Source organism: Molothrus ater, chromosome 15, assembly GCF_012460135.2.
Source record: "Molothrus ater isolate BHLD 08-10-18 breed brown headed cowbird chromosome 15, BPBGC_Mater_1.1, whole genome shotgun sequence".
Lineage (NCBI taxonomy): Eukaryota > Metazoa > Chordata > Aves > Passeriformes > Icteridae > Molothrus > Molothrus ater.
The window spans coordinates 11,975,356-11,998,423 of NC_050492.2; the positions used below are offsets into that span (position 1 = coordinate 11,975,356).

At 55.3% G+C, this 23,068-nt stretch overlaps 1 protein-coding gene across 1 annotated transcript; it reads left to right on the forward strand.

Moving 5' to 3' along the window:
- The first annotated feature begins 1,352 nt into the window (after positions 1 to 1,352).
- NDST1 (N-deacetylase and N-sulfotransferase 1) lies at positions 1,353 to 22,402 on the forward strand. The gene is made up of 15 exons (XM_036391620.2): positions 1,353 to 1,452; positions 12,521 to 13,425; positions 13,952 to 14,434; positions 14,640 to 14,727; positions 14,951 to 15,105; positions 16,139 to 16,324; positions 16,703 to 16,831; positions 16,990 to 17,172; positions 17,503 to 17,599; positions 17,744 to 17,867; positions 18,037 to 18,211; positions 18,395 to 18,565; positions 19,754 to 19,863; positions 20,597 to 20,699; positions 20,804 to 22,402. The coding sequence occupies exons 2-15, from the start codon at positions 12,916 to 12,918 to the stop codon at positions 20,921 to 20,923; spliced, it is 2,634 nt and encodes an 877-aa protein (XP_036247513.1). The 5' UTR covers positions 1,353 to 1,452; positions 12,521 to 12,915; the 3' UTR covers positions 20,924 to 22,402.
- The last annotated feature ends 666 nt before the right edge of the window (positions 22,403 to 23,068 follow it).

The window sequence follows — 23,068 nt, forward strand, 5'->3', positions numbered from 1 at the left end:
TTGATTACTCATTGCTGGCTTTTTGCTCAATGATTTGTGCATGAATCTCCTCTGGCGGAGGTTAGTATGGCCTCAGAATGCTGTTCCCAGGGGAGATACTTTTTTCAGGCTGAGTTTGCAAATCATTTAAGGCTGAAAAAAAAAAATCCCTTTAATACTCTTTACAGCAGTTCACAGTTGAAAAACTTGCTGTTTGTCCCTTTTTGTTTTCTGAGCTTTCAGGTAACTTTGGCATTTGCAAAATATTCAGGGATCTTCAGAGAAAATGCTTGTGAGGGAAGTGAAATGTTTAAGGATAAGAAGTCTTTGACTTCAATGAACACTTAGAAAATTTGCAGCCATAATAGTCTGCCATTCTTTGTGTCTATTTCCCTTCAATTTCCTTTCTTGTTTTCCTTTTGTTTGTTTATCTGCTTGCTCCATTTGATTGAAATTGCTTCCTCGACTCTTGTTCAGTCGGAAGCTCTCCCCGGGTATACTGCCTAAACCAAACCCAGCAGACCTGCCACATCTCATCCCCACGGGCTGGACATGAAACTTGTCCCCATGGGCTGGACAGGGTTGTCTTAATGCACCTCATCCCTTCTAACTGGGCAGTGAGACAGACCTGGGCGGCTCGAGTGGGTGATTAACTCTGGACCTGAGCGTGTCTCTACATGCCGGCACAGTCCCCAGCAGCCTCCGAGGGCAGGGCAGGAATGGAGCAGCTCATTTCCCCCCTCTCTGAGGAATGAAGGGAATTTTGTGTGTGTGCATGCAAGTTGGGGGCAGCCAGCCAGTAACTTGGATGTGGCCCTTGAGCTTATCTTGAAGTCAGGGAGGAAAAGCTGAAACGATGTGATCCCAGCACCCTGAAATGACACCTGGGCTCTGCAGATGGGCAGGAGGCTGGGGACAACCTCAGGTTTGACCGCCTTTAGAAATCTGACACAAAGGGTGTGTGCACACTGGGGGAAGGATGAAAAGGCTCTGTGTCGGAGCCTGACGCCCCAGTTACACCAAACACACAGCCTGGGCCATACCCTTTGGACACCCCATCGTGCTCATCCCGGCAAACAGTGGGAATGAGGGGGCCTGGCGGGCGCATCGCGGAGCACCACGATCATCACAGGCACCCGGGGCGCGGGGATCTGAGCCCTCCCGCCGGGGGATTACCGCCCGCCTCACGGTCACCCGGGCCCGGAGGGGCGCCGAGCGGGGGCTGCGCTGGGAGGGGCGGGGGCAGCCCCGAGCCCCGCGCTGCCCCCGGCGCTGTCCCGGGCCAGCCCCGGCCCCGGCCGAGCCGCGGAGCCCCGCGCGGCCCCCGGGCGGTGCTGGCGGGGGGCGGCGGGGGCGGTGCCTGCCCGGGCGGCGGGCGGGACGCGCCGAGCGGGGCCGGGCCGGCGGAGCGGGCGGCGGCGGCGGCCTGGCGGAGCGGAGAGGAGCGGAGCGGAGCGGGCCCGGCGGCGGCAGGTACGGCCCGAGCGGGGCGGCGGCGCAGACAAAGGGCGGGCGCGGGAGCGGGCGGGCGGCAGCGCGGGCCGGGCCCGCCGGGCCTCGCACCGCCCCGGCCGGGCTGCGCCGGGAACCGGGCCCGGCGGGTCCTCCCGTCCCCCGCGAGCGGCGGCGCACCCCGCCCGGCCCCGCGGCGGAACGGCCCGGTGCCCTCGGGAGGAGCCGGCCCGGCTGGAGCGGGGGTCCGGCGGGAGCCCCCAGCCCCCAGCCGAACCGCGGCCCCGCCAGGCCGAGGGGGTCTCGGGGCTCGGAGGAGGCGGCGAGGCCGCGCGGTGCCCGGGGCTGCCGTGGCCCCGCCGCTCCGGGCACCGCCGGGGAGCAGCCGAGGCCAGGCTGCAGCACGGTGCCAGGCGCGGGTGCTTGGCCTGGGGTGTCCCCGCTGCCCAGCGGTGCGAATGGAGGTGGCTAAAAGCGTGCGGGACCGAAGAGGCAGGGCAGCGCGGCCAGGACACCTGGAGGTGCACACCTTGCGCGTGGCACGGCTGGCCCAGCCTGGCTGGCGGTCTGTGGAGCACCTCACCACCCCCTCTTGAAGAGGTCCTGGCATTTTCTCCCCTGCTGGTGAGCTCCTGGGCTTCTCGTGCATAGCTGTGTGTATTATCTCCCCAAGTCTTTTGGGTTTGCCTCTACCACCGCACCAGGCTGTCCCCTGCAGGTATGGGCAGCCCCTGATGCCCGGTGGCACAGAAGCCATAGCAGCTTGGGCGACCTTTGGCATGACCTGGAAGACTTTGCTTCCTATCGAGGCTGGTGCTCCCTCCCAGCACTGCAGTCATACCCCAGCACCGGGACTCTTCCATCCCATGATCCCAGTCAGCTGCTGCCACAGCACACCATGGGGATGGTTGTCTTCCCACTAACGGTGCTTGCAGGGTTGGGAAACCGGCGCCTTGCAGTGCCCCTTTGTCACCGGCAGCCTTAGAACAGCAGCTCTTCCTGCAGCAAAGCAGCACCTTTGTTACTCACATCTCGACAGTGGTTTTTACTGGGCTGGGCTGGTGAAGATGGGGAGGTGAGCAGCCCTGTGCCTGCTCCTCTCAGCTGCATATGGGGACCACAGCTGAGGAAGCTGTCCTTTTCCAAATAAAACAAGCAGGACAAATTCAATAGGAAATAAGTTCCTCTCTTCTGAGTGAACTTACCGTGGGTGGAGAAGAAGGAAATTAAACAATAGAAAAAACGTGCGGGGCTTGATATGGCAGGAAAATAAACCCCAATGCTGGTGGCCTCTGGCAAAATGACTGAGCATCTTCCCTTTCCCTGTGTCAGTGTTCATTTTGGGCAAGGACAGCAAAGGCAAAGCTCATGTTTCCCAGTGCCCCTCCATGGCTGGGGCATCCCTGTGTGGGTATGGGGAAGCCAGGACACCACCCCATGCCACCCATTGCCCAGCCCCAGTACATGCCATGACACCCCACCAGCTGCAGCCCCCCAAATTTCCCCTTCCAACCTGGAGCTGCTGGCACAGGGCACGGATGCTGGTGGGGAAGCCCTCACACACACAAAGCCCTTCCCGCTTCCTGTGCCTTTGGGAAGCTGGTGGGTCTGATATGATTTTGTTTCTATGGGGTTGGAAAATCCATGCCACCAACATACAGGCAAACAGACTTTTCCTGACAGGTTGTTTTGGGTTTTTCCCCCCTTCCTATGTGTCTCTGTCAGTACTGTAGAACAGGACATATTTAATACGCTGTTGGTGGTAATTTAAACTGAAGGAAAAAGACACCTCATAAGTCAAAACCCAGGCTGGAATGAAGAGGGAATGATTAATATTTTCTTCAGTGGCATGTCATGGTGAAGTATGGCACAGTCGAGTGTGTCCCTGCTGCAGAGTGTCACCATCAGCACCTGCTTTTATAAGCAGGTTTGATTTTGGGGTATCTCTGGGTGCTGGGCTGAGGATGGAGGGCTGTGGTCCCACCAAGTTTCCCATCTTGGCCAGCTTCTGACTGCATGCTGGAGATGGAGCTACTGTCTTGGCTCCTTGTACTCTGGGGCAGAGTCATGGAGGGTTTTGCTTAAAAGAGGTTTTTTTCTGCCTTCTAGATGTACGTTAATGAGCTGTGTTTTTATTTTTGGCTGTTGAGGTAGAGCTTACCAGCATAAGGTTACGACTCCAGACAAGAGAAGCAAGATACTAAGTTTCTGTCTTGTATTTGCTTCATGGCCTCAGAGGACAGGGGCTGCCGGTCTCTCACTGATGTTTCCAACCCTTCCAACTTCAGGACAGCCCTTGACATCCCTGTGAGGTTTTGGCTGAGGTGGTGGCATTGCTTTGTGCCATGTCACATGTATGCTGGTGGTATTGGAACTTGACACAGGGGCAGGAGGACTTGGGTGGAGGGAAAATGGGATGCTGCTTTCTTGGAGACCATCCTGCAAGCCTTGGGGGCTGTGCCCAGTCTGCAGGTGCTGGTGGGAGATGGTGCCCCTGTGCCCACTCTGTCCCCAGGTGTGGAGGAGCAGGACAGCCCTCATGCTGGACTCCTGGAAGGGCTGGATGAGTCCCACCCTGTGGACACAGAGAGATGGTGGACTGTAGCTTATGATTCTTGTTGTTTTCCTGCGAAAGCCACTGACTGTAATGGCAGAGCTGGCAGAAGACTGATCAATATTGAGCTGTAAATCCCTCTGTGACTGCGGCCAGCGGCAGCCACTGGGAGCACCTCAGTTCCCATGTCCTCCCCAAAACCAGCAGGACCTTGCTGCAGCCTCCAGAAACAGGACACTACCTTCTACACTACCTTCAGGTGGCACAAGCCTTCATAAAGGGGTTTAGGAAGGTCAAATGATCCCTAAATGGGAGGCATCCCAAGAGGAGCTGCCCTGGTATTTATGGTGGGCATGTCCTTACTTCAGCCCTGCTACTGATCTGGTCAAAGCTGTGGAAATACAGATTGTCTTGGAGCGGTCAAGACTCTCTTCTAGGACCTCTGTCCTGTTGTCCTGCTTCTGCCAGGGAACACAAAATAACTTGGAATTTACATTCTCTAATGTAAAGCAGGGAAGAAGTGTCTCCTGTCTCTGAGCCTGGGCATGTTGAGGGTTGGATGTAGTGAGGGATGTCCAGCTCAGCTCCCTCTGCCTCATGGGGAGATGTGTGTCTCACCCCAAAGCTCTGGGTATGCTTAGGAAGGATGGCAACCCCTAGGATGTTGCTGCTCCTTGGGGTAGCCTGCTCCTCTCCTGGCTCTGCTTCCCATGTCTTGGCAAAACCCAGATACCTGGGTACAGGTATCCAGATACAGGGCTACAAGTAGTAACCTTCTAGCTATTTGTCATCTCCCACCAAGTATTCACCTTCCTTCCAACACTATCTGCATCTTCACAGCCTTGTACAGGCCTGCAGCCCCAGGGCTTGGAGCTCTTAAAGAAAGGGGATGCATTAAAAAGCGTTAACCACAGTTCTGAAGTGTGGCTGTGAGTGCTGTCAATGCCTGGACACGTGGCTCAGGCCGTTTTCAGTCTCCTCCATCAGCCTTGATCCATCCCTTGCTGTGCTGGTGCACTGCTGGTCTCATGGGTTTGCGTCAGAGAGTGGGATTGAGGCCAGGAGGGTAGGAGTTGGTGCAGGTGGGGCATGACAGGTTGGTTCCTCGAGCATTTGCTTGCCTTGGAGCCCCTGCAGAGGAGAAGGAGGGGACAGGGCTGATGCTAGAGCAGAAACCAAACCAAAGCAGCATACTTATCCTGGACATGCCATTAGGTTCCTGCAGCCTCAGACCTGGATCTGGAAGTAGGAGAGGCAAGAGGCAGCTCAGATGCTTGTTGGGGGCAAGTGTGGCCTTCGCCAGTGCTGTTCTATGGGGGGAAAACAAAACAAATCTTGCAAGTGTTCACTGTGCTCTGTGCCTGTTCCTGCTCCCTATGTTTCCCCTGGGCTGCTGAGCCTTGCAGCCTCTGGTACATTTGAAGGGTGACAAAGTTTACATGCAGAGGTAATGTCTTTTATTAGCCTAACTAATACCTTTAGGAAAAAACAGATGTGCTCTTGGGCCTGAGAAATGCCTGTGCGGCCAAAATGTGTTGCTTTTTCCAACTGTGTCCATTGGTCTAATAAAAGATCTGACCTCCAGCCTGTCCTGGCCATGACCTTGGAGCGTGCTGGCCCTGGAGGCTCCTGCCTGTGTGTCAGTGTGTGCTGCCCAGCCCTTCCCAAAGGACCTGCCACCCCAGGAGCCACGCCAGGAACACACCCACGGCACGGCAGGCGCTGCTCTGACTTCTCCTTCGATACTGGCTGCCAGCACCTGGCCCTGAGGCTGCTTTGGGCTCCTGGCAGTGTCTGCAGCAAAGTGGAGATCAGAGGCAGCTCAGCAAAGCACTGGGGCATCAGGCAGGATGGATGTGGTGTGACAGGAGCATCCCGGGGAGCCCCTGGGAGGAGGGAGCAGCTCCATCCTTGCAGGGATTTCTCTGGAATGTGGGCACTGGCAGGGGGGTTGGTTGCTCTGTGTGAGCTGGTCCATGCTGTGGTTTTATGGATTCTGCTTTGCAAAAGTGCTGGTTCAGGGCTGGGCTAGCACTCACTGGGCAGCCTGTGCCCTCCTGAACAGCTGGCAGGATGGCTCTGCTCTCCTTGCTCTCCTACCAACTTGGGAAGCTGTCAAGAAAAGGAAGCAGCTGGCCCATCCCATGGGCCTGGCAGTGCTGCCGTGGCTGAGCACAGGGAATCGCTGCTGCCTCAAGGCTCTCTGAGATCCAGTGTCACCCTCACACTCATGGCAGGACCAGCATCTCTGCAGAGAAAATCTGGCCCAGCCAAGTGTCAGAGGCAGCAAAAGGTGGCATCAAGGGGCTTTCAGGCCGTGGTTTTTTGGGTAGGAGTCCTCGTGTGACCTGCCTGTGAGAGGGCAGGCTGCCACTCCAGTGAAATATAAAAATGCATGTGAGATTATTTTCCCCTCATCCTTTTCCTTTTTAAAATACTTGGGATTCAGACCCTGATTATCCAGAAAGGCTCTTGGGTGCTTGGAAAGCCACAGGAACCGACACGGCACATTTCGAGGCAGGAAAACCCAATTCATTGAGTGGATTTTTTCCCCCTGTGAACCCACTTAAAATTCATGGGGAGTTTTGTCGGTAAGAACCTGTTTCAATTAACAGACAAAAGAAACTCTCCTCGTTAAGCGCCTCTTTCAATTAAGGTTTGGGAGAATTCCCCAAGCTCTGCTCTGAGGCTGTTCCCAAGGATTCAAGGACAAAAAACACCCCTGAGGAGCAGTCACCTGTGAAGGGCTTCAGCTTTTTTGGGGGGGCTGCTGTGGCACAACCCAAACCATAACCTGGCTGTGGGGAGTTGGGGTGTTTTGTTGGGATGGTGTTGAGGATCATCAGTGCTGAGGGATCAGCTGCCCAACCCCAGTGTCCCTGGGGCATAGGAAAACTAATGACTGCTGCTAATTGCTGGCCTAGTTTGTGGAGGAGACTGATTTCACGTGGGTATTGGGAGATGGTGAGGTGCTCGTCCAGATCAGAGTGCTGAGGACAAGGAGGGTGGGAGCCACTGCTGCCCCAGGATCAGAAATGGGTTGACCTCTGCAGAGGATTCCTCTGTACAGCCTCACTGATGGGGCTGGGGAACAGAGTGGGAGATGGGGATTAGCAGGGACAGGACCTTGGGATGTGGGTTTGAGATGTGGGGTTTGCTAGAACTAGTCTTAGAAACCCACCAGTTGGGCTTACCAGCTGCTCTGCCATGAAAAGTTTTAATTATGGGCTTCCAGAAACCTAACCCAGTTTTTAGGGATTTAGATTTTTTTAAAAAATTTATTCAGGTTTTTTTCTCCCCTAAAAATTCAGCATATACATGCCACACACACTGAACCTTGCTTTTTCATCCCTCTGCAGGCAATGAGCTGTTCTCATGATTGTTTTTTTGAAGAAAACCTGAGAAAAACATGACTTTTATCTTTTGCAGTAAAACTGAAGTGCTAACAGGGCTTTGTGGGTGAAAAAAATGCCTCTTCCAGAGCTGGACACTTTGACTAAAAATAAATTTTTTAAAGTGAAAATTCTTAACCACTTTCACTGGTCTCATTGCTCATATTGGTTTCATTCCCCCAGGAACAGGAAGGTGGTGGGCAGGCAAAGCCAAAGGTTTATTTCCAGAGCAGAGTGAGTGTCAAGGGGAAGCTTAGTTCAGCAATCCAGGTGAATGCTCCAACTGACCAGGCTCTATAAATCAGATCTTAACAAAAAAGAGCTGAGAAAAAGGGAGGATTTTCCTGCTGAAGTCCTCCTGGGGTGGAAATTCTCCAGACCTTATAAATCACGGATGAGTTTTCCTGATACTCCCCTGTGTCTGGTCATACCCAGCCTGTGCAGGAAGGGGAGAAGCTGAGCCATGTGGGCTTGCAGTGGGAGCAGCACCAGTTGCTGCCTGTCACTGCCCGTCCCAGGGGCAGCTGCTGGGGCTGCCCTTGTCCATTTGTAACCTGGCACCTCTTGGGCACTGGTGGAAGGCTGGTGTCCTCAGGAAAGGAGCACTGGGATTGTCCCTCTCACAGAGCAGGGTGTTTTTCTCCCTGGTAGGTTGTAACTACTGTTTGCAAAGCACTTAAGCAGCCTGTGTAATTACTACTAAGATGCTCCTTATCTGGCATTACAAAACCTCTGGCAAGTGGGTGACTGGGACAAGCTCCTTTCTGCTCCTCTGTGTCCTTCTCTGTGTTTTCCCCTCTCTGTCTGCTCCTGCCCAGACACCCAGGCTTTGCAGCTTGGCAGGAGGCAAATGGATGTCCCTACAGCTGTCCAGCTCTCTTGGGCCCATCCTCAAGGCTCATCCAGGCTGTCAGGACATGGAGATCACCAGGAAAAACTCTTGGTTTTGCAGTGGCTGAAGTTTTTATTCTGACTTTCTCTTCCTGGGCTGCTATGGCTTAGTTTCTTGTGACCCAGGGACTGTTCCCCAGCTCCAGGGGCATCCTGGTGGGATCATCACACCACCACACACCACAATAAAGGAGATCATCTCCTGATTGTGCCTTCTCTTGGTCAGTGGGTCCAGCTGTGGCTGGGGAGGGAGGAGATGGGGACAGGGACAGCCAGTGGTCCTTCACACCCTGAGACAGCTCTTTTCCCTTGCCAGTGCTTCCAGCTGCCTGCAGATATTTCCAGTCATAGCTGGGATCACTGTCATTTAGAGCTGATAAAGGCAGCAGTGCAGAGATGGGTGTTTAAAGGCCATTTTTCCATGCCAGTTACTTTTTCATTTTCAAAGCAACCTCCCCTGTCTTGAGCTTGCAGTTGTCTCCTGAATAATGTGATGGCATTAATCTCTTCTCTAAGGACATGCTTAGCTCAGTGGTTTTAGATCTGTAGCCCTCTAAATATTACCAGTGAGTGAAGGGGATTCCCTCCAGAGGGAACTTAAACCTATTAATAATAATATGGCTGCCTTGTGCATCTTTTACAGGTAGTGCTGATTCCCATGGCTGCAGGGCACCACTTGGTGATCTCTGGGGATGCTGCTGAGGGTGCCTGAGGTGTGAGAGAGACAGAAGGTGGGGTTGGATGAGCACTGTCCACCTGCTGGGGGCCTGAGCCCCAGCCTGGCCAAATTTAGACCTTCCAGTAGCCTTTTGCTTCCAAGTGGGAAGTGCAGCAGATGTGTAGGTGGGGCTGATCCATCCACATTCCCTGCAGTGGTCGGAGAGGGGAAGTGTTGGAGCGAACAGGAGTGATTGCAAATCACTGAGCTGTGCAATGCAATTTAGCATCCTGCCTCTAAATCCTCCTCCATCCATGCTTAACCTCCAGGGCTGGCTCACATGGAGAAGTGGAGCTGGCATGGTGCTGAGGAGGTGATTAATCAGCACTGGTGGGTCTCTCCCTGCAGTGATGAGGAGTGAGAATCAGGGGTGCCCACCCAAAGGGTGCCAGCAGGAGAGGGGCAGGGTGACCCATCTGGCTGTGATGTTTAAGATGTGGCTTCATCTCTGTGGGTTGAATGTTAGAGGATTTGGAGCTGCTAGAATTGGGGACCAAGGTTCTTGCACAGAATCTTGAAGTGTTTTCTGTATGACAGTGGATGCCTGCTCTTCTCCTTCTGCCCTGTCCAAAGTAGTGTAAGGGAATGTGTGAGCAATTTCTTGTTCTGTCACACCCGTAGTTTTGAGCTCCCCTCTTGTTTCTGAGCTATGGGCTTGGGACAGTTGATTTATCCAACATATGGGACTTGTGAACTGCCTGATCTTCACTGCTTGCACCTGCAGCCAGACCTATTCCACCCCCCAATAAATCAAACCCTGCTGTGGTTGTCTTTTGGGATCACTGACCCTTCCCTGTCCTCCAGATCTGTTTGCACTTCCTTGCTTATATTCAATCTTTGCATCCCTGCAAAATCTCACTGGAATTTAAAGGAAGAGTGCTGTAAGCCACTAAAGGAGATGGTTTCATTCCCTCTCATCCCATCTGGTGCCTCCCTGACTTTCTGGGGTGCAGTGGTTCCCCAGGCAGTATTTATGGAAAATAACTCTGAGCAGGGGGAAACCACCATCCCCAAACTGCACCAGGGGGTGTGTTTTGAAAAGCTTTTCAAACATTTTTCCTTTCCTCCTGCAGCTCTCTTAGATTTGAAAAGTAAAGGGCTTCCCTGTCCCCTGGTTGTGCTCCCTGCCTGTCCTGGGGTCGGATCCGGCTCCGCAGGGCGCTCCGGGCTCCCAGCCACGCCGGGAAGCTGCTTGGATGCTGATTGTGTTTGTCAGGGCAGCCGGATTAAGAGCACAGTGGCTAAGCCTCCTCACTGAGCCTCCTCTCCAGGGGAGTCTGTGCCAGGGCATTGCTCAGAGACCCACGAGAAAAGAGCATTTTCCAGGGCTCTTTCTCCCGGGGTCCTTGATGTGCAGCTGTGGCTGAGCACCTGCCCGGTGATGGGAGCCTGCCAGCACCGATTTTGGGGGCCTGAGGTCTGTGTGTGAGACTCAGGGTGACATTTCCAGCTGGTGCCTTTTAAACAACCACTGTGGTTTCAAAAGGCACCTTAGCAGCATCTAAAAATCAGGTTAAAAGGAAGTTTGACCCCAGCTGTCACCTTGCCAGGTCTTGTGGTTTTTTAAATTTTACCATCTTGTTTCTGTTTTTGTTTTAGAAAAGCTGTTGGTCTCAAGGACTTGTTTTGTGCTTTTGGGCATGAACCTGCTTCCTTCTCTGGCAATGAGCTATCCCACCACTGCTGGGGCTGTGCATGGGTTTGCTGGGCAGGATGCAGCCAGCACCCACTGTGCAGGGGGTGGGTTTGCTCTGGCAGTGAACTGGCAGAGCAGGATTCCTGCCTGCTTCCTGCCACACTGGCAGGTCCCTGGGGCAGGATGCTGCCCATCTCAGCCCCAGCTCTCACCTGGCTGCTCTGGGGGTCCAGTGCTGGCCCCCTGCCTGGGCAGGCTTTAACGTGGCAGCCTGGGGAGACTCAGCCAGAGTCTGGCTGGAGATGCTGTCTCCAAAGCCTGGTCATTAAGTACCGGTAATTAAAAGCTCTTAGGAGAGAGTGGACTAATGAAGCGCAGGTGATGTAAATGCAGAGTCCTCTTCCCTGTTTCATGGAGGGTGGAGCAAGGATGGACACACCATCCTGTCCATCAGCTGCTGGCTCTGGTGCTTGGCATCAAACCCACTGCTGCCATTTGCCTGCCCATCACTGTGGGAATGCAGCTGGCAGCACCCTCTGCTCCTGGCAGATGAAAGAAATGGAGAGGGAGTGGGATAGCACAGCCAGGTGCTGGATAATGCTTTCCCAGCTTGCTGCATCCCTAGGCAGGGAGATGCAGGGAAGCCTCTGCACAAGCACATCCATAAAATCAACAGACCTGGAGAAGTGCCCTGTCCCAAAACCCCAGCAGGGCTGTTGTCTCAGGGATGCTGGAAGGGCAGAAGGACTGACGTGGAAGAGACAGGACACACCTCAGGGGGACTAAGGAGAGAAGGTGCAATGTCTCTTGGTTGTGCCTGGAGATCATCCATGTGCACAAAAATAAATTACAAATCAGTAAACGCAGGTGTTCCACCATGCTCAGCACAGCCAACAAGGGGAGATTGCTGGTGTGTCCTGGAGATGGTGAAGGAGGAGACAGTGATGGAGGCTGCAAGGAGACCGGCTGCCAGCAGCACCTACAGAGGCCTGGCTGAAGCAGTGCCATGTTGGCAGGATTGGGAAGCACTGCCTGGAGCAGGAGTTGCTGCTGGGAAGGGCAGGGATGACAGGATTACCCTGCCAAGCCCCAGCCTGTAATCCACAGTGCCGCTCAGCCGGCCACGTTTAATCCTGTTAGGAGCTCGGCTGGTGTCAGCAGGAAGGGTGCTCAGCCTCGATGCTGGCAGGGCACAGGGAGCTCTCCCTGGGAGGAGCAGGGACTCCTGCCCTTGTCCCCAACACTGATAGTGAGTCTGGGAACAATGCTGTGAGTCACTTCTTTTCCTTAAACGCATTGGCCTCATCAGTCTGTCTCCTAGTTGGCTTCACCTTCTGGCAAACAGTGCTTATTGTTTTCCTGTATTTTTTTCAAATGAGCCTTTCACAGGGAAGACAAAAATATTCCCAAGGTCCCTTTGGCTCCATGTGGTCACTCCTGCATTCCCATCTCGGTGACCTTGGCTGGCGGCTCCTGGCTCAGCCTTGAGCCACCCTGCTGGCAGGCTCCCCACGTCCCTCCCGTGTCCCTCCCTGCCAGCCGAGCTGGGCCATGGGGGCTCAGACCACCCCCTGTTCTCCCTGGCAGAGTGCAGCTCCTGCTGGGCACAGGCAGGAACGGGGCTGCTTCTCCAGCTGCTTGAGGTACCAGAGATTCATCAGGGGCTGGGGGCTCCCCCCCATAGCACCTGGTGAGGCACCTGCACTCCAGGTGCACCCACAGCCGGGATCCCACGGCACGCCGCACTCCTGCTGCATCCCTGGTGCCACAGCATTCTTGTGGCAAGCCCTGGCACGCCAGCGAGCTCGTGAGGACTCTGCTGGGGCTGTCAGGCTGGCAGAAACAACAGCAGCAGGTTGGCACTGTCCCTGCCCTCTCATCCCACCCCTCTCTCTCAGGGTGCCGTGTGGAGCCGGGGAAGCAGGGATCAGCCATGCCCACATTCCCAGCAGGATCCACGCCGAGGCCGCCCGCCGCCCCCTCGTCCCGCTGAGGCCATGGAGCTGCTGCTGCTGCTGCTGCTGCTGCCATCACCACAGGAATTTTGGCTTGGCAAGGGGACTCTTGGTGCCTCTGCCATGGTGACATGAAGCAGACGGCGAGGGACGCCGGACTGCTGGAGGGGAGAGAGCCTGCACAGGCAGCCTGCTAGTATTTTAATTTATTAGTAGTATTCAATTTGATTTTACCTGATTTTTTGTTGGTTGGTTGCTTGCTTCTTCCCCTCCCCGGGGCTCGTGAGGGGAGGGGTGGGCAGGGGAGAGGGACCCCGCCTCACCCAGCGGATGCAAGGATGACTGTGCTGGCCAGGGCCCGGCGGGGTATCTGGCAGCTCTCTCCGCAGGTGGTGTTACTCCTGCTCTTTGCCTTCTGCCTGCTCAGTGTTTTCATCTCTGCTTATTATTTATATGGGTGGAAAAGGGGCTTGGAGCCCTCTGGGGACGTGGCGGGGCCGGACTGCGACGAGCCCAAGGTCGCCCCTTCCCGCTTGCTGCCACTGAAGACCCTCAAGGTGGCCGACTCCTCCCGCACGGACCCCCTGGTGCTGGTCTTTGTGGAGAGCCTCTACTCCCAGCTGGGCCAGGAGATTGTGGCCATTTTGGAGTCGAGTCGCTTCAAATACAGGACAGAGATTGCCCCGGGGAAGGGGGACATGCCCACGCTGACCGACAAGGACCGGGGACGCTTTGCACTCATCATCTACGAGAACATCCTCAAGTACGTCAACCTGGACGCCTGGAACCGGGAGCTGCTGGACAAGTACTGCGTGGAGTACGGCGTGGGCATCATCGGCTTCTTCAAGGTAAGGGGGTACAAGAGGCAAACCAAATCCCATGGCCAGGCCAGATGTGAGCCCTGTGTCCTGCTGCCCCACCGGGACTTTGCCCTCCCCATGATTTCTCCAAGCAGCATGAGTTGCTGTGGAGCACAGGCTTCTAGCAGAGAAGCTCTCCCTTTGGAAGGGCTGTGTGGCCTTTGGAGATTTTGGGGGAAAAAACACACTTCTGGGATCAGTCCAGTTGCTTTTAGCACTTGTTTTCCAGCAGTGACCCTTGCTGGGGTTTGCCAAAAGCATGAGCAGATATTTTGCCCAGCAGCCCTTCTCCTGCCCAGGGCTCCTAGCCTTGGGGCACTTTGCACATAGGACATGAGCAGGACTGAGTGTGTGAGGGGGATGAGGGCACCCCATTCTCCAGAGAGGAAAGAGAGAACCCAGAACCTGGATCTCAAGGGGTGGTGAGCTGCTGCCTCTGTTGCCGTGGCTGTTGGTGAGCCCCTGCCTTGTCCCCAATGTCCTGTCTCCTGTAGCTCCCATTTTCCCCATGCAGGCCAACGAGAACAGCCTTCTGAGTGCCCAGCTGAAGGGCTTCCCACTCTTCCTCCACTCCAACCTGGCGCTGAAGGACTGCAGCATCAACCCCAAGTCGCCCCTGCTCTACATCACGCGGCCCAGTGAGGTGGAGAAGGGTGTGCTCCCCGGGGAGGACTGGACTGTCTTCCAGTCCAACCACTCCACCTACGAGCCTGTCCTCATGGCCAAGACCAAGTCAGCTGAGTCCATCCCTCACATGAGCGTGGATGCTGCCCTGCACACCACTGTGATGCAGGACCTGGGCCTCCACGATGGCATCCAGAGGGTGCTCTTCGGCAACAACCTCAACTTCTGGCTGCACAAGTTGGTCTTTGTGGACTCTGTCTCCTTCCTGACTGGCAAGAGGTTGTCTCTGCCCCTTGACCGCTACATCCTGGTGGACATTGATGACATCTTTGTGGGCAAGGAGGGCACACGCATGAAGGTGGAAGATGTCAAGGTGTGTCTGTGCTCTCCTGGATGGGTGGGCGGGGCTGGACACTTGTGCTTGCTCAGGGATGCTCCAGAGATGAACTTTCCTGCTCCCCTGTCCCTCTGAGAGCCCCTCTGCAAAGTGCTCGGGGACATTGGTGCTTGCCCTGATGTGGCAGCTGTCCCTGAGACCACGTGCTGAGGACACTTTGCTTTCTCTCCCCTTCTCCCAGGCACTGTTTGACACCCAGAACGAGCTGCGCACCCACATCCCGAACTTCACCTTCAACCTGGGATACTCAGGGAAATTCTTCCACACAGGTGAGGAGGGCAAGGGCACCGCTTCTCCTGTGGGTGCTGTACAGCTGGTGCTGGGGCACCAGTTGGTGCTCAAAGACAGTGCTGTCAGGGCTGTAGGAGAGTCCTCAGGCATCCCACCCCATTCTTCCATCACCTGGCCACCAAGAGGGGCTGGCCCTCCCTCTGCCCCAGCTGCTCACACAGCTCTCTGTGCTCAGTGGTGACAGCAAGTGTCATGCCACAGGTACTGATGCTGAGGACGAAGGTGATGACCTGCTGCTGTCCTACGTGAAGGAGTTCTGGTGGTTCCCCCACATGTGGAGCCACATGCAGCCTCACCTCTTCCACAACCAGTCGGTTCTTGCTGAGCAGATGACCTTAAACAAGAAATTCGCTGTTGTGAGTAAAATGCTTCCAGTGGGCTTGCTTGTGGTGAGGGCAGGATGGTAGAAGAGGAGCAAAGAAGATTCCCAGGGAATGCCCCCTTCTTGCTGGAGCAGAGGGACCTGGTGACATTAAGTCATGTCCCCCATGTTGCAGCTGTGTGGGTAAATCCATTTATACTCTAGTAACTAGAGCTAAAGGATTTATCTGCAGCAGCCAACTTGTTGCTGTGGCAGTGAGCTGCCCCAGTGGCTGTTCAAGGGGAGACTCTGTGCCCTGCAGCTGTGCTCACCTGGCCTGGAACCGTGGGGATGCAGAGATGCAGCCCAGGGGGATGCTCAGCCTGGCACCGTGTGAACATGTGCTGGAGCCATGGCTGTGCTGGGAGGCTCTGGCTGGTGGAAACTCCCTCTACAGGCTGAACTGTCAGGGACATGTTTGATTTTAAAGGCAGGCTCTGACCTTCAGCTTGGTCTTGGGCTGTCCTTTGTGTGGCACTGACACCAGTTCATGCTGTGATTGACTGACAGCTGTCTTGAATCCAAACTGGTAAAGACAGACCTGTTAATAATTGGATCCTTTGGCCTAAGAGAGGGATCTTCAACCTAGCTTGAATTTATTATCTGATAATTACAAGTGCTTAATTAGAGAGAGACCAGACTTTTCCTACTTAGGATGGGCAATGTTCCAGCTCAGACTTTCCAGGCTGTTTTGTATCTACTGATACAAACCAATCCGCAGACCTATATAGCTGTACCTCCTCATTCTTCACACAACAGCTTGCCTGTGGCTGTTTTGTGGGTGACAACAGAAGACAGGGACGAGGATGGTCTGAATGAAGCAGAGGAGTGGGTGTCCACCCAGCATGGCTGCTCCTGGGCTCCCTTTTGTGGAGACAGCGAGGCGTAGGAGAGGATGCAGAGGCACAGCCTTGCCCTGGTGGCTCTGCAGAGGCACAAGTAGACAGTTTGTAGCTGGGGATGGAGAGGGGTTGGTTTGTGATTTTGGGGTCTCCACAGTCACCCATTCCACACTCTCTTCTCTGCAGGAGCATGGCATCCCCACTGACATGGGGTACGCTGTGGCCCCCCACCACTCGGGCGTGTACCCTGTGCATGTGCAGCTGTACGAGGCCTGGAAGCAGGTTTGGTCCATCAGGGTGACGAGCACGGAGGAATATCCACACCTGAAACCCGCCCGCTACCGCCGCGGCTTCATCCACAACGGCATCATGGTGGGTGCTGGCCTTTGTCTCTGGGCCTCTCTTCTCCTGTCTCCCCCACCAAAACCAGCACCTTGAGATGTGGTTTCTGTGCGGCTCCAGTTTGAGGGGGTTGTTCCCCCTTGCTCATCCTGCATGGGTGAAGCTTGTGTGAGGACAGTTTTTGGCTTTTCCATCTGTCCACATCCTTCCCTTCTGTGAATGGATTCAAGTGAAGGGTGGTAAGGGGCAGTGGAACTGGTCCTGGCCTCCAAGGGGTGGAGGTCAGGTTCCCCCTTTTTGTGGGGAAGGGAAGGAGACCCAGCTCTCAAAGCCTGGAGGAGGCCATGTGGCCATTTCATTTCCCTGGCTCTTTCACCTGTTCCATACATATCTTTTTTCCTGCCCCAGGTACTCCCCCGGCAAACCTGTGGCCTGTTCACACACACTATTTTCTACAATGAGTACCCTGGTGGCTCCAGTGAGCTGGACAAAATCATCAACGGGGGTGAACTGTTCCTGACTGTCCTCCTGAACCCTGTAAGTACTACCCAGGGACAGACAGACAGATGTCTTGCGGGGCTGTCCTGGCCCTGCTGTGGGAGATGTCCCCAGTGTCCTCAGTCAGGGTGGGGCCATTTGTGGGATGGCTGCTGGGTGAGGCTCCAGTAACCCCTGCTCTGTCCTCTTGGCTTCAGATCAGCATCTTCATGACCCACCTGTCCAACTATGGCAACGACCGCCTGGGCTTGTACACCTTCAAGCACCTGGTCCGCTTCCTCAACTCCTGGACCAACTTGAAGCTGCAGACATTGCCCCCCGTGCAGCTGGCACAGAAATACTTCCAGATCTTTTCCGAGGAGAAGGACCCACTGTGGCAGGTACCCCTGTGCCTATAGTAGGGGGGCTGTTCTTCTTTATTGTGCTGGGAGAGGGTAGTGGGGTACAGCTGGCCCTGCTTTGGGCCTCAGGTAGCTTCCAACCTGGATTTCTTTCTGGTTCCCTGTGTAAGATGTGGCTTTTCACCTCTCACTGGTTCTGCAGGCAGTGCCAGAAAGGGATTTGTCCTGTAGACCCGGAGACAAGCCCAGTCTTTGTCCTGCCTGCTGAGCAGGGTGGCCTCCCCTGTGTCTGCTGAGGCTGGAGGGGCTGAGCAGTGGTGGGGTCCCATCCAGGCTGCTCTGTCTCTGATCCTCCACACTGTGTTTCAGGATCCCTGTGAAGACAAACGACACAAGGACATTTGGTCCAAAGAGAAGACCTGTGACCGATTCCCAAAGCTTCTCATCATTGGGCCTCAAAAAACAGGTGCTTCCCTTCACCTTCAGTTCTGTGAGCATGCTGGGGGACTTGACAGGACCCACAAAGAGCCTCTGTCAGCCCTCCTGCCCTGAAGCAGAGCTTGGAGGGAGGTTTGGCCTGTGTAAACTCCCTCTTTCTGTCTGTCCAAAGGAACAACTGCCCTTTATCTCTTCCTGGGGATGCACCCGGACCTGAGCAGCAACTACCCCAGCTCAGAGACCTTTGAGGAGATACAGTTCTTCAATGGACACAACTATCACAAGGGCATCGACTGGTGGGTCTCTGCATTGTGGGGACTGTCCTGGGAGTGCCCATAACTTTGGGAAGGCGAGCAGTGGTGCTGTGAGGTTTCCCTTCTGAGTATCTGAGATGTCCCCTGTGAGGGCAGTGCTGGGACCATCTTGTGGTGCCTGTCTGCCAGCCTCACACTGTGCCTCCCCCAGGTACATGGAATTCTTCCCCATCCCCTCCAACACCACCTCTGACTTCTACTTTGAGAAAAGTGCCAACTACTTTGACTCTGAAGTGGCTCCTCGGCGAGCTGCAGCCCTGCTGTCCAAGGCCAAAATCATCACCATCCTCATCAACCCTGCAGATCGAGCCTACTCCTGGTATCAGGTCAGCCTCTGCCCCTCCCCTGGGTTGGGCAGTCCTGTGGGATGGTGGGCTTGGCTCGAGATGTGAGGTGACTGGGGCTGAATGAGGACACATCATGGTGGCCTGGCAGCCCCTGCACCTCGTGGGCAGCCCAGGATTGGGTTATTACCCTGGGGACAAACCTGCCTTGCTCCTGCCTGACAGCACCAGCGAGCTCACGATGACGTGGTTGCCCTGAAGTACACGTTCCACGAGGTGATCACGGCGGGGCCCGAGGCGGGGCCGCGGCTGCGGGCGCTGCAGAGCCGCTGCCTGGTGCCGGGCTGGTACGCCACCCACATCGAGCGCTGGCTCAGCAGCTACCACGCCAACCAGGTAGGGATGGCAGCAACCTGCCACAGGCTTCTTTCATGGAAAACCCTTTCCTTAGGATTTTTTCCTTCTGAGAAGCTGAGAGGCCTCAGAAACAAAATGTAAACATTGATTATCTGCTGCTGTGGAATGCAACAGGTGGATCTGTGATTGGTCTCATGTTGGTTGTTTCTAATTAATGGCCAATCACAGTCCAGCTGGCTCAGACAGAGAGCCCGAGCCACAAGCCTTTGTTATTATTCCTTTTTTTTCTATTCTTAGCCAGCCTTCTGATGAAATCCTTTCTTCTATTCTTTCAGTATAGTTTTAATATAATATATATCATAAAATAATAAATCAAGCCTTCTGAAACATGGAGTCAGATCCTCCTCTCTTCCCTCATCCTAAGACCCCTGCGAACAGCAACCAGTCCTACAGCCCTCACCCACACAAGGATGTGGGGGAAAGAGATCTTGCATCCTTCCCCTGGGAGCTGTTTTTCTTAAACCGTACAAATTACGGGGAGAGGAGTAAAAGTACTTGGAGAAGGGGCAGAGGGGAGATGCTGTGCAAGAAGGGAGCCTGGTGATGAATAACACACAAAGATGGCCTTGTGTGGGTTGTCAGAGCAGGGTTGAAAGGGAGTGGGGCAGAGGGCTGTGGGTGGCTCTGCAGGGTCACCCAACACTCACCCTCACTCTTGGCCACACAGCCCTGGGGCTGCCCTGTCTGGTGTCACCATGGAATTGAACAGGACAAAAATAGCAGGTGAAGCTGCCCATAGTTCAGGCTATCTGCAGGGAAAACGGGAGCTGGATGCCAGCCCTGCTGTGACCCACACAGTGCAGCACTGCTGGAGAGTAAGGATCAATCCCTGAATGATTTTTCCACTGTTGATTAACCTTATAAAGTCTTATTAGTTGCCTGCTGCTAGTGTAATTGCCATGTTGCAATCCCAGCTGCCTGTGGGTTGGGTAGCCCTGAGCAGAAGCTCTGATGTTGTCCTAGGTGGGTCCTGGCCCTGGCTTTAGTTGCATTTCATTTTTCAACATCCAATGTAAGGGAGCACCAGGGCACATTGGTATTTAACAGGTGTCCTGGTGGCAGATTTGGCTCCAGGGTGATCTCAGGTGTGTTAAAGGTGTCCTCTTGCCTCAGGAGAGCAGGGCTGGGAGCCAGTGACACCTCACCCCTCTGCCTTGCTCCCTGCAGATCCTGGTGCTGGATGGGAAGCTGCTCCGAACAGAACCCGCCAAAGTGATGGACACGGTCCAGAAATTCCTCGGCGTGACCAACTTCATTGATTATCACAAGACCCTGGCGTGAGTCCTTGCCCAGCTTCTCCTTCCTCCACCCTGCCATTGCTCCCATGCACTGTATTGCCCTGGGGACACTGTCCCAGAGCAGCCCCCAGCCCTGGCCTCTCCACGGAGCTGCTGTTGAGTTGGATGAGGCTGAGCTTTCACCTGAGACTTATCCAGACACTACAGTGAGCTCACTCCAGGCAGCCCAAGAGCAGCCCTGGGCTCCTGGAGCAGATTTCAGCATTTGTGACACAGATGATGATATTGAGCCCTGACACTCCATCTCCTCATAAATGCTTGAGAGCAGCTGCTGGCTGTGTGGCACCTCTGCAGGTGTCACCTTGCTCTGAGCCTTCCATTAAACCCCACTGTGGGAAGCCTCCAGAGCTCCTAGAGAAATAATAATTTACCTCTGCCAGGGCTTGCCTATGTATTTGTCCACCCAGGTGCTCCTGGGGCACTTGAGGGCATCCAGGAACAAAAGTGCTACAGAAAATGGTAATTAAACCCAGGTAGAGACTGTGCTCCCTCATCAGGGCAATGAATGAGCCTTGGTGAACTGCTTATTGCACAGCTGCAGGGGGAACCTGTGGTACCAGGGGGTTGATAACAATATGTTAGCTGGGTTGTGGATTCCAGAGGTGGAGAAGTGCCCTGTGCAGGGCTGGAGAGCAGTGGGAGCTGCTGGACAGGATGTCCATGGAAGGTGTGAGGGGGATAAGAGGGCTGAGGCAGAGCTCTCACTTTACAGGTTTGATCCAAAGAAAGGATTCTGGTGTCAGCTTCTGGATGGAGGGAAAACGAAATGCTTGGGAAAGAGCAAAGGGAGGAAGTACCCCGAGATGGATTCAGATGTGAGTATGCAGAAAGCCTCCTGTGCTGGTCGTGAGCAGGGCAGGGCTGGGCTGGGGAGCTCCAGGCTGGTCCCCTGACTCTCCTCTCTGCTCTCCTGTTGCAGTCACGCTCCTTCCTGCGGGACTATTACAGGGACCATAACATAGAGCTCTCCAAGCTCCTGTACAAAATGGGGCAGACTTTGCCCACCTGGCTGCGGGAGGAGCTGCAGAGCACCAGGTAGCTGCTGCTGCCACCCCCCAGCAATACCTGAGCGGGGCTGACCCTGTGCCAGCAGGACCTTCTCAGCAATACCTGGCCTTGGAGGGGACCCCAGGAGCACACAGCATCACTGGAGGCTTGGAGGGGATCCCCAGGAGCACAGGGCTCCACTGGAGGATGTCTGAGCAGCGATCCAACTCTGCAATCCCTGTGCTCCCACCTCTCTGCCTGCCCCACACCTGTATCTCTTTCATTTTATTTTTCCTTTTTAATTCCTCGTCACTTCCCGCCCTGCTCTGGCATAGGGAAGTGGCACAAATTCCCCCTTTCTCTGCTCAAAATGGGTTCCAACTGCCTTGGGCCTGAGGGCAGCACCAGAGCTGTCCCTCACTTCCTGGTCCGAGGGTGGAAGAGCTGTTGTGGGTGCGCTGGTGGTGACTTTGCTGAGCTGGAGCAGAGGGATGGAGCTGGCGGAGACCTAAAGCACAGAGGAAACCAGACCCACTCCTGCCATCAGCCTCATGGCAGGAAACAGGAGAGTTTGCTGGATTTCCCCAGTACCTACTCGGAAAAGCTGAGAACAAGGTGGATTTTTCTTTCAAAGACTGGGGCACCATTTCTTTTGTCATCTCTGTCATCATATTCCAGCTCCTCAACCTCTGGCTCCCTTTCCATGGGCAGTGTGGTGGGAATGTGGCCTAGCAGGAGAAGGGGCTGGCATGCTGGTCTGGGCATACTGGTCCCAGTATGCTCATGACCCCCAAGCCCTTCCTGCACTCTTGTACACATGTGGTGTTTCCTGTGGTAAAGCCAAGTGGTGCCCAGCACACCCTGGCTTGGAGGAGAGCTCGGGGACAGAGCAGACATTGGGATAACGGCAATCAGAAGAATGCTGAGAGAACTTCAAACCTCTTGAATATTAAAAATGAAAGTATTTTAATAATGCTGGGTTTTACGGGGGGGGGGGGTGGTGTGTTCATTTGGTTCCCATTTTGCAGGGAGGTGTTTTTTCTTCAGTGCCAGGATTTGTACCTAAACCCCGAGGGTTTTATGTGGTCTCTTTGGTCATTAGACATGACATGGACAAAGGTCAGAGGGGAAACAGGAGGGTTTCCCAGTGGGAGACACATCTTTGTACCAGTGGGGCTGCACAGAGCTGCAGCCACTCCCACGCCCTGGGATTGCTGGCAGAGGAGACTGAGCCATCACGGGTTTGCTGGGATAAGGGCCCACGGTTCCCCTTGGATGGAGCTGCCCTGCAGGATGTGGGATGGCAGCAGTTCCATGGGAGGGGAGGCAATGCCCAGTGCTGCCCGAGGGGGCCAGGGCAGTGGGGTGGATGTCTCACTGCCCTGCTGGCAGCAGCATTCCCACCTGGATGTTTCACAGGAGCCCTGTAGCCACACCTGGGGCCATGGGGGCTGTGCTGGGGAGGCTCCCAAGCACTGGTGTAGGGTCCTCTTGAACCAACTGCTAATAAATGGGGGGGGCTCTGGTTTTATTTGTTGTTGCCTGTGTCTCTCCTCGCTGGCATGATCCAGCCCTGCCCCTGGGGGTCCTGGCTGCCTTTGGGCCCATCTTTGGGGGTTTGGAGGGGGCTGTGTGGGAGCAGCTCTCCATGCACGAGGTGGCAGCAGCTCTCTAGTCCTGGATCCGTGCACACTGCACAGCTCCCAGAGCCTCCTCCTCCTCCTCCTCCCGGGACAGCATCCAGCACCGACTGCCTGAGCACTGGGGAGGGATCTGGGGGCCCGGGGGGTCCTGCTTGCCTTCTCCCCCCTGCCCCAGGATCCATTCCCTGCCTGCCCGAGCCTGCCCGCCCGTCTGCTGCCTCCCCGCTGCCTTCCCGCCCGGCCCCTGCCGAGCGCTGCAGGAAACCAAGACGGAGCCTAATGAATCCCAGACGGGTCTGTTTGAACCTGTCCGAGTGACAAACGACGTGTGGTGCCGAAGGAGCCGCCGGATGGAGGGAGGAGAGGGGGCTGCAGGGGGAGATCTGGGGGGAACGATGGAGCTGCTTGCCCAGAAGAGGAGGCTGCTCATTCCCTGAGCTCATTCCCTGGAGCACATCCCGGCCATGCACCCACCATGGTTCCATTCCTGTGTCCCCATGCCCAGGAAGGAGCAGTGTCAGGGGCTGGCCTCCAGCCCCAGATGATGTGCAAGG

Bases quoted from the DNA above. Each gene is read 5' to 3' on its own strand.
- NDST1 (XM_036391620.2), top strand. From the start codon at position 12,916: ATGACTGTGCTGGCCAGGGCCCGGCGGGGTATCTGGCAGCTCTCTCCG. The intron at 18,212-18,394 runs GTCAGCCTCTGC...CCTGCCTGACAG, and splicing joins GAGCCTACTCCTGGTATCAG to CACCAGCGAGCTCACGATGA. The intron at 18,566-19,753 runs GTAGGGATGGCA...TGCTCCCTGCAG, and splicing joins GCAGCTACCACGCCAACCAG to ATCCTGGTGCTGGATGGGAA.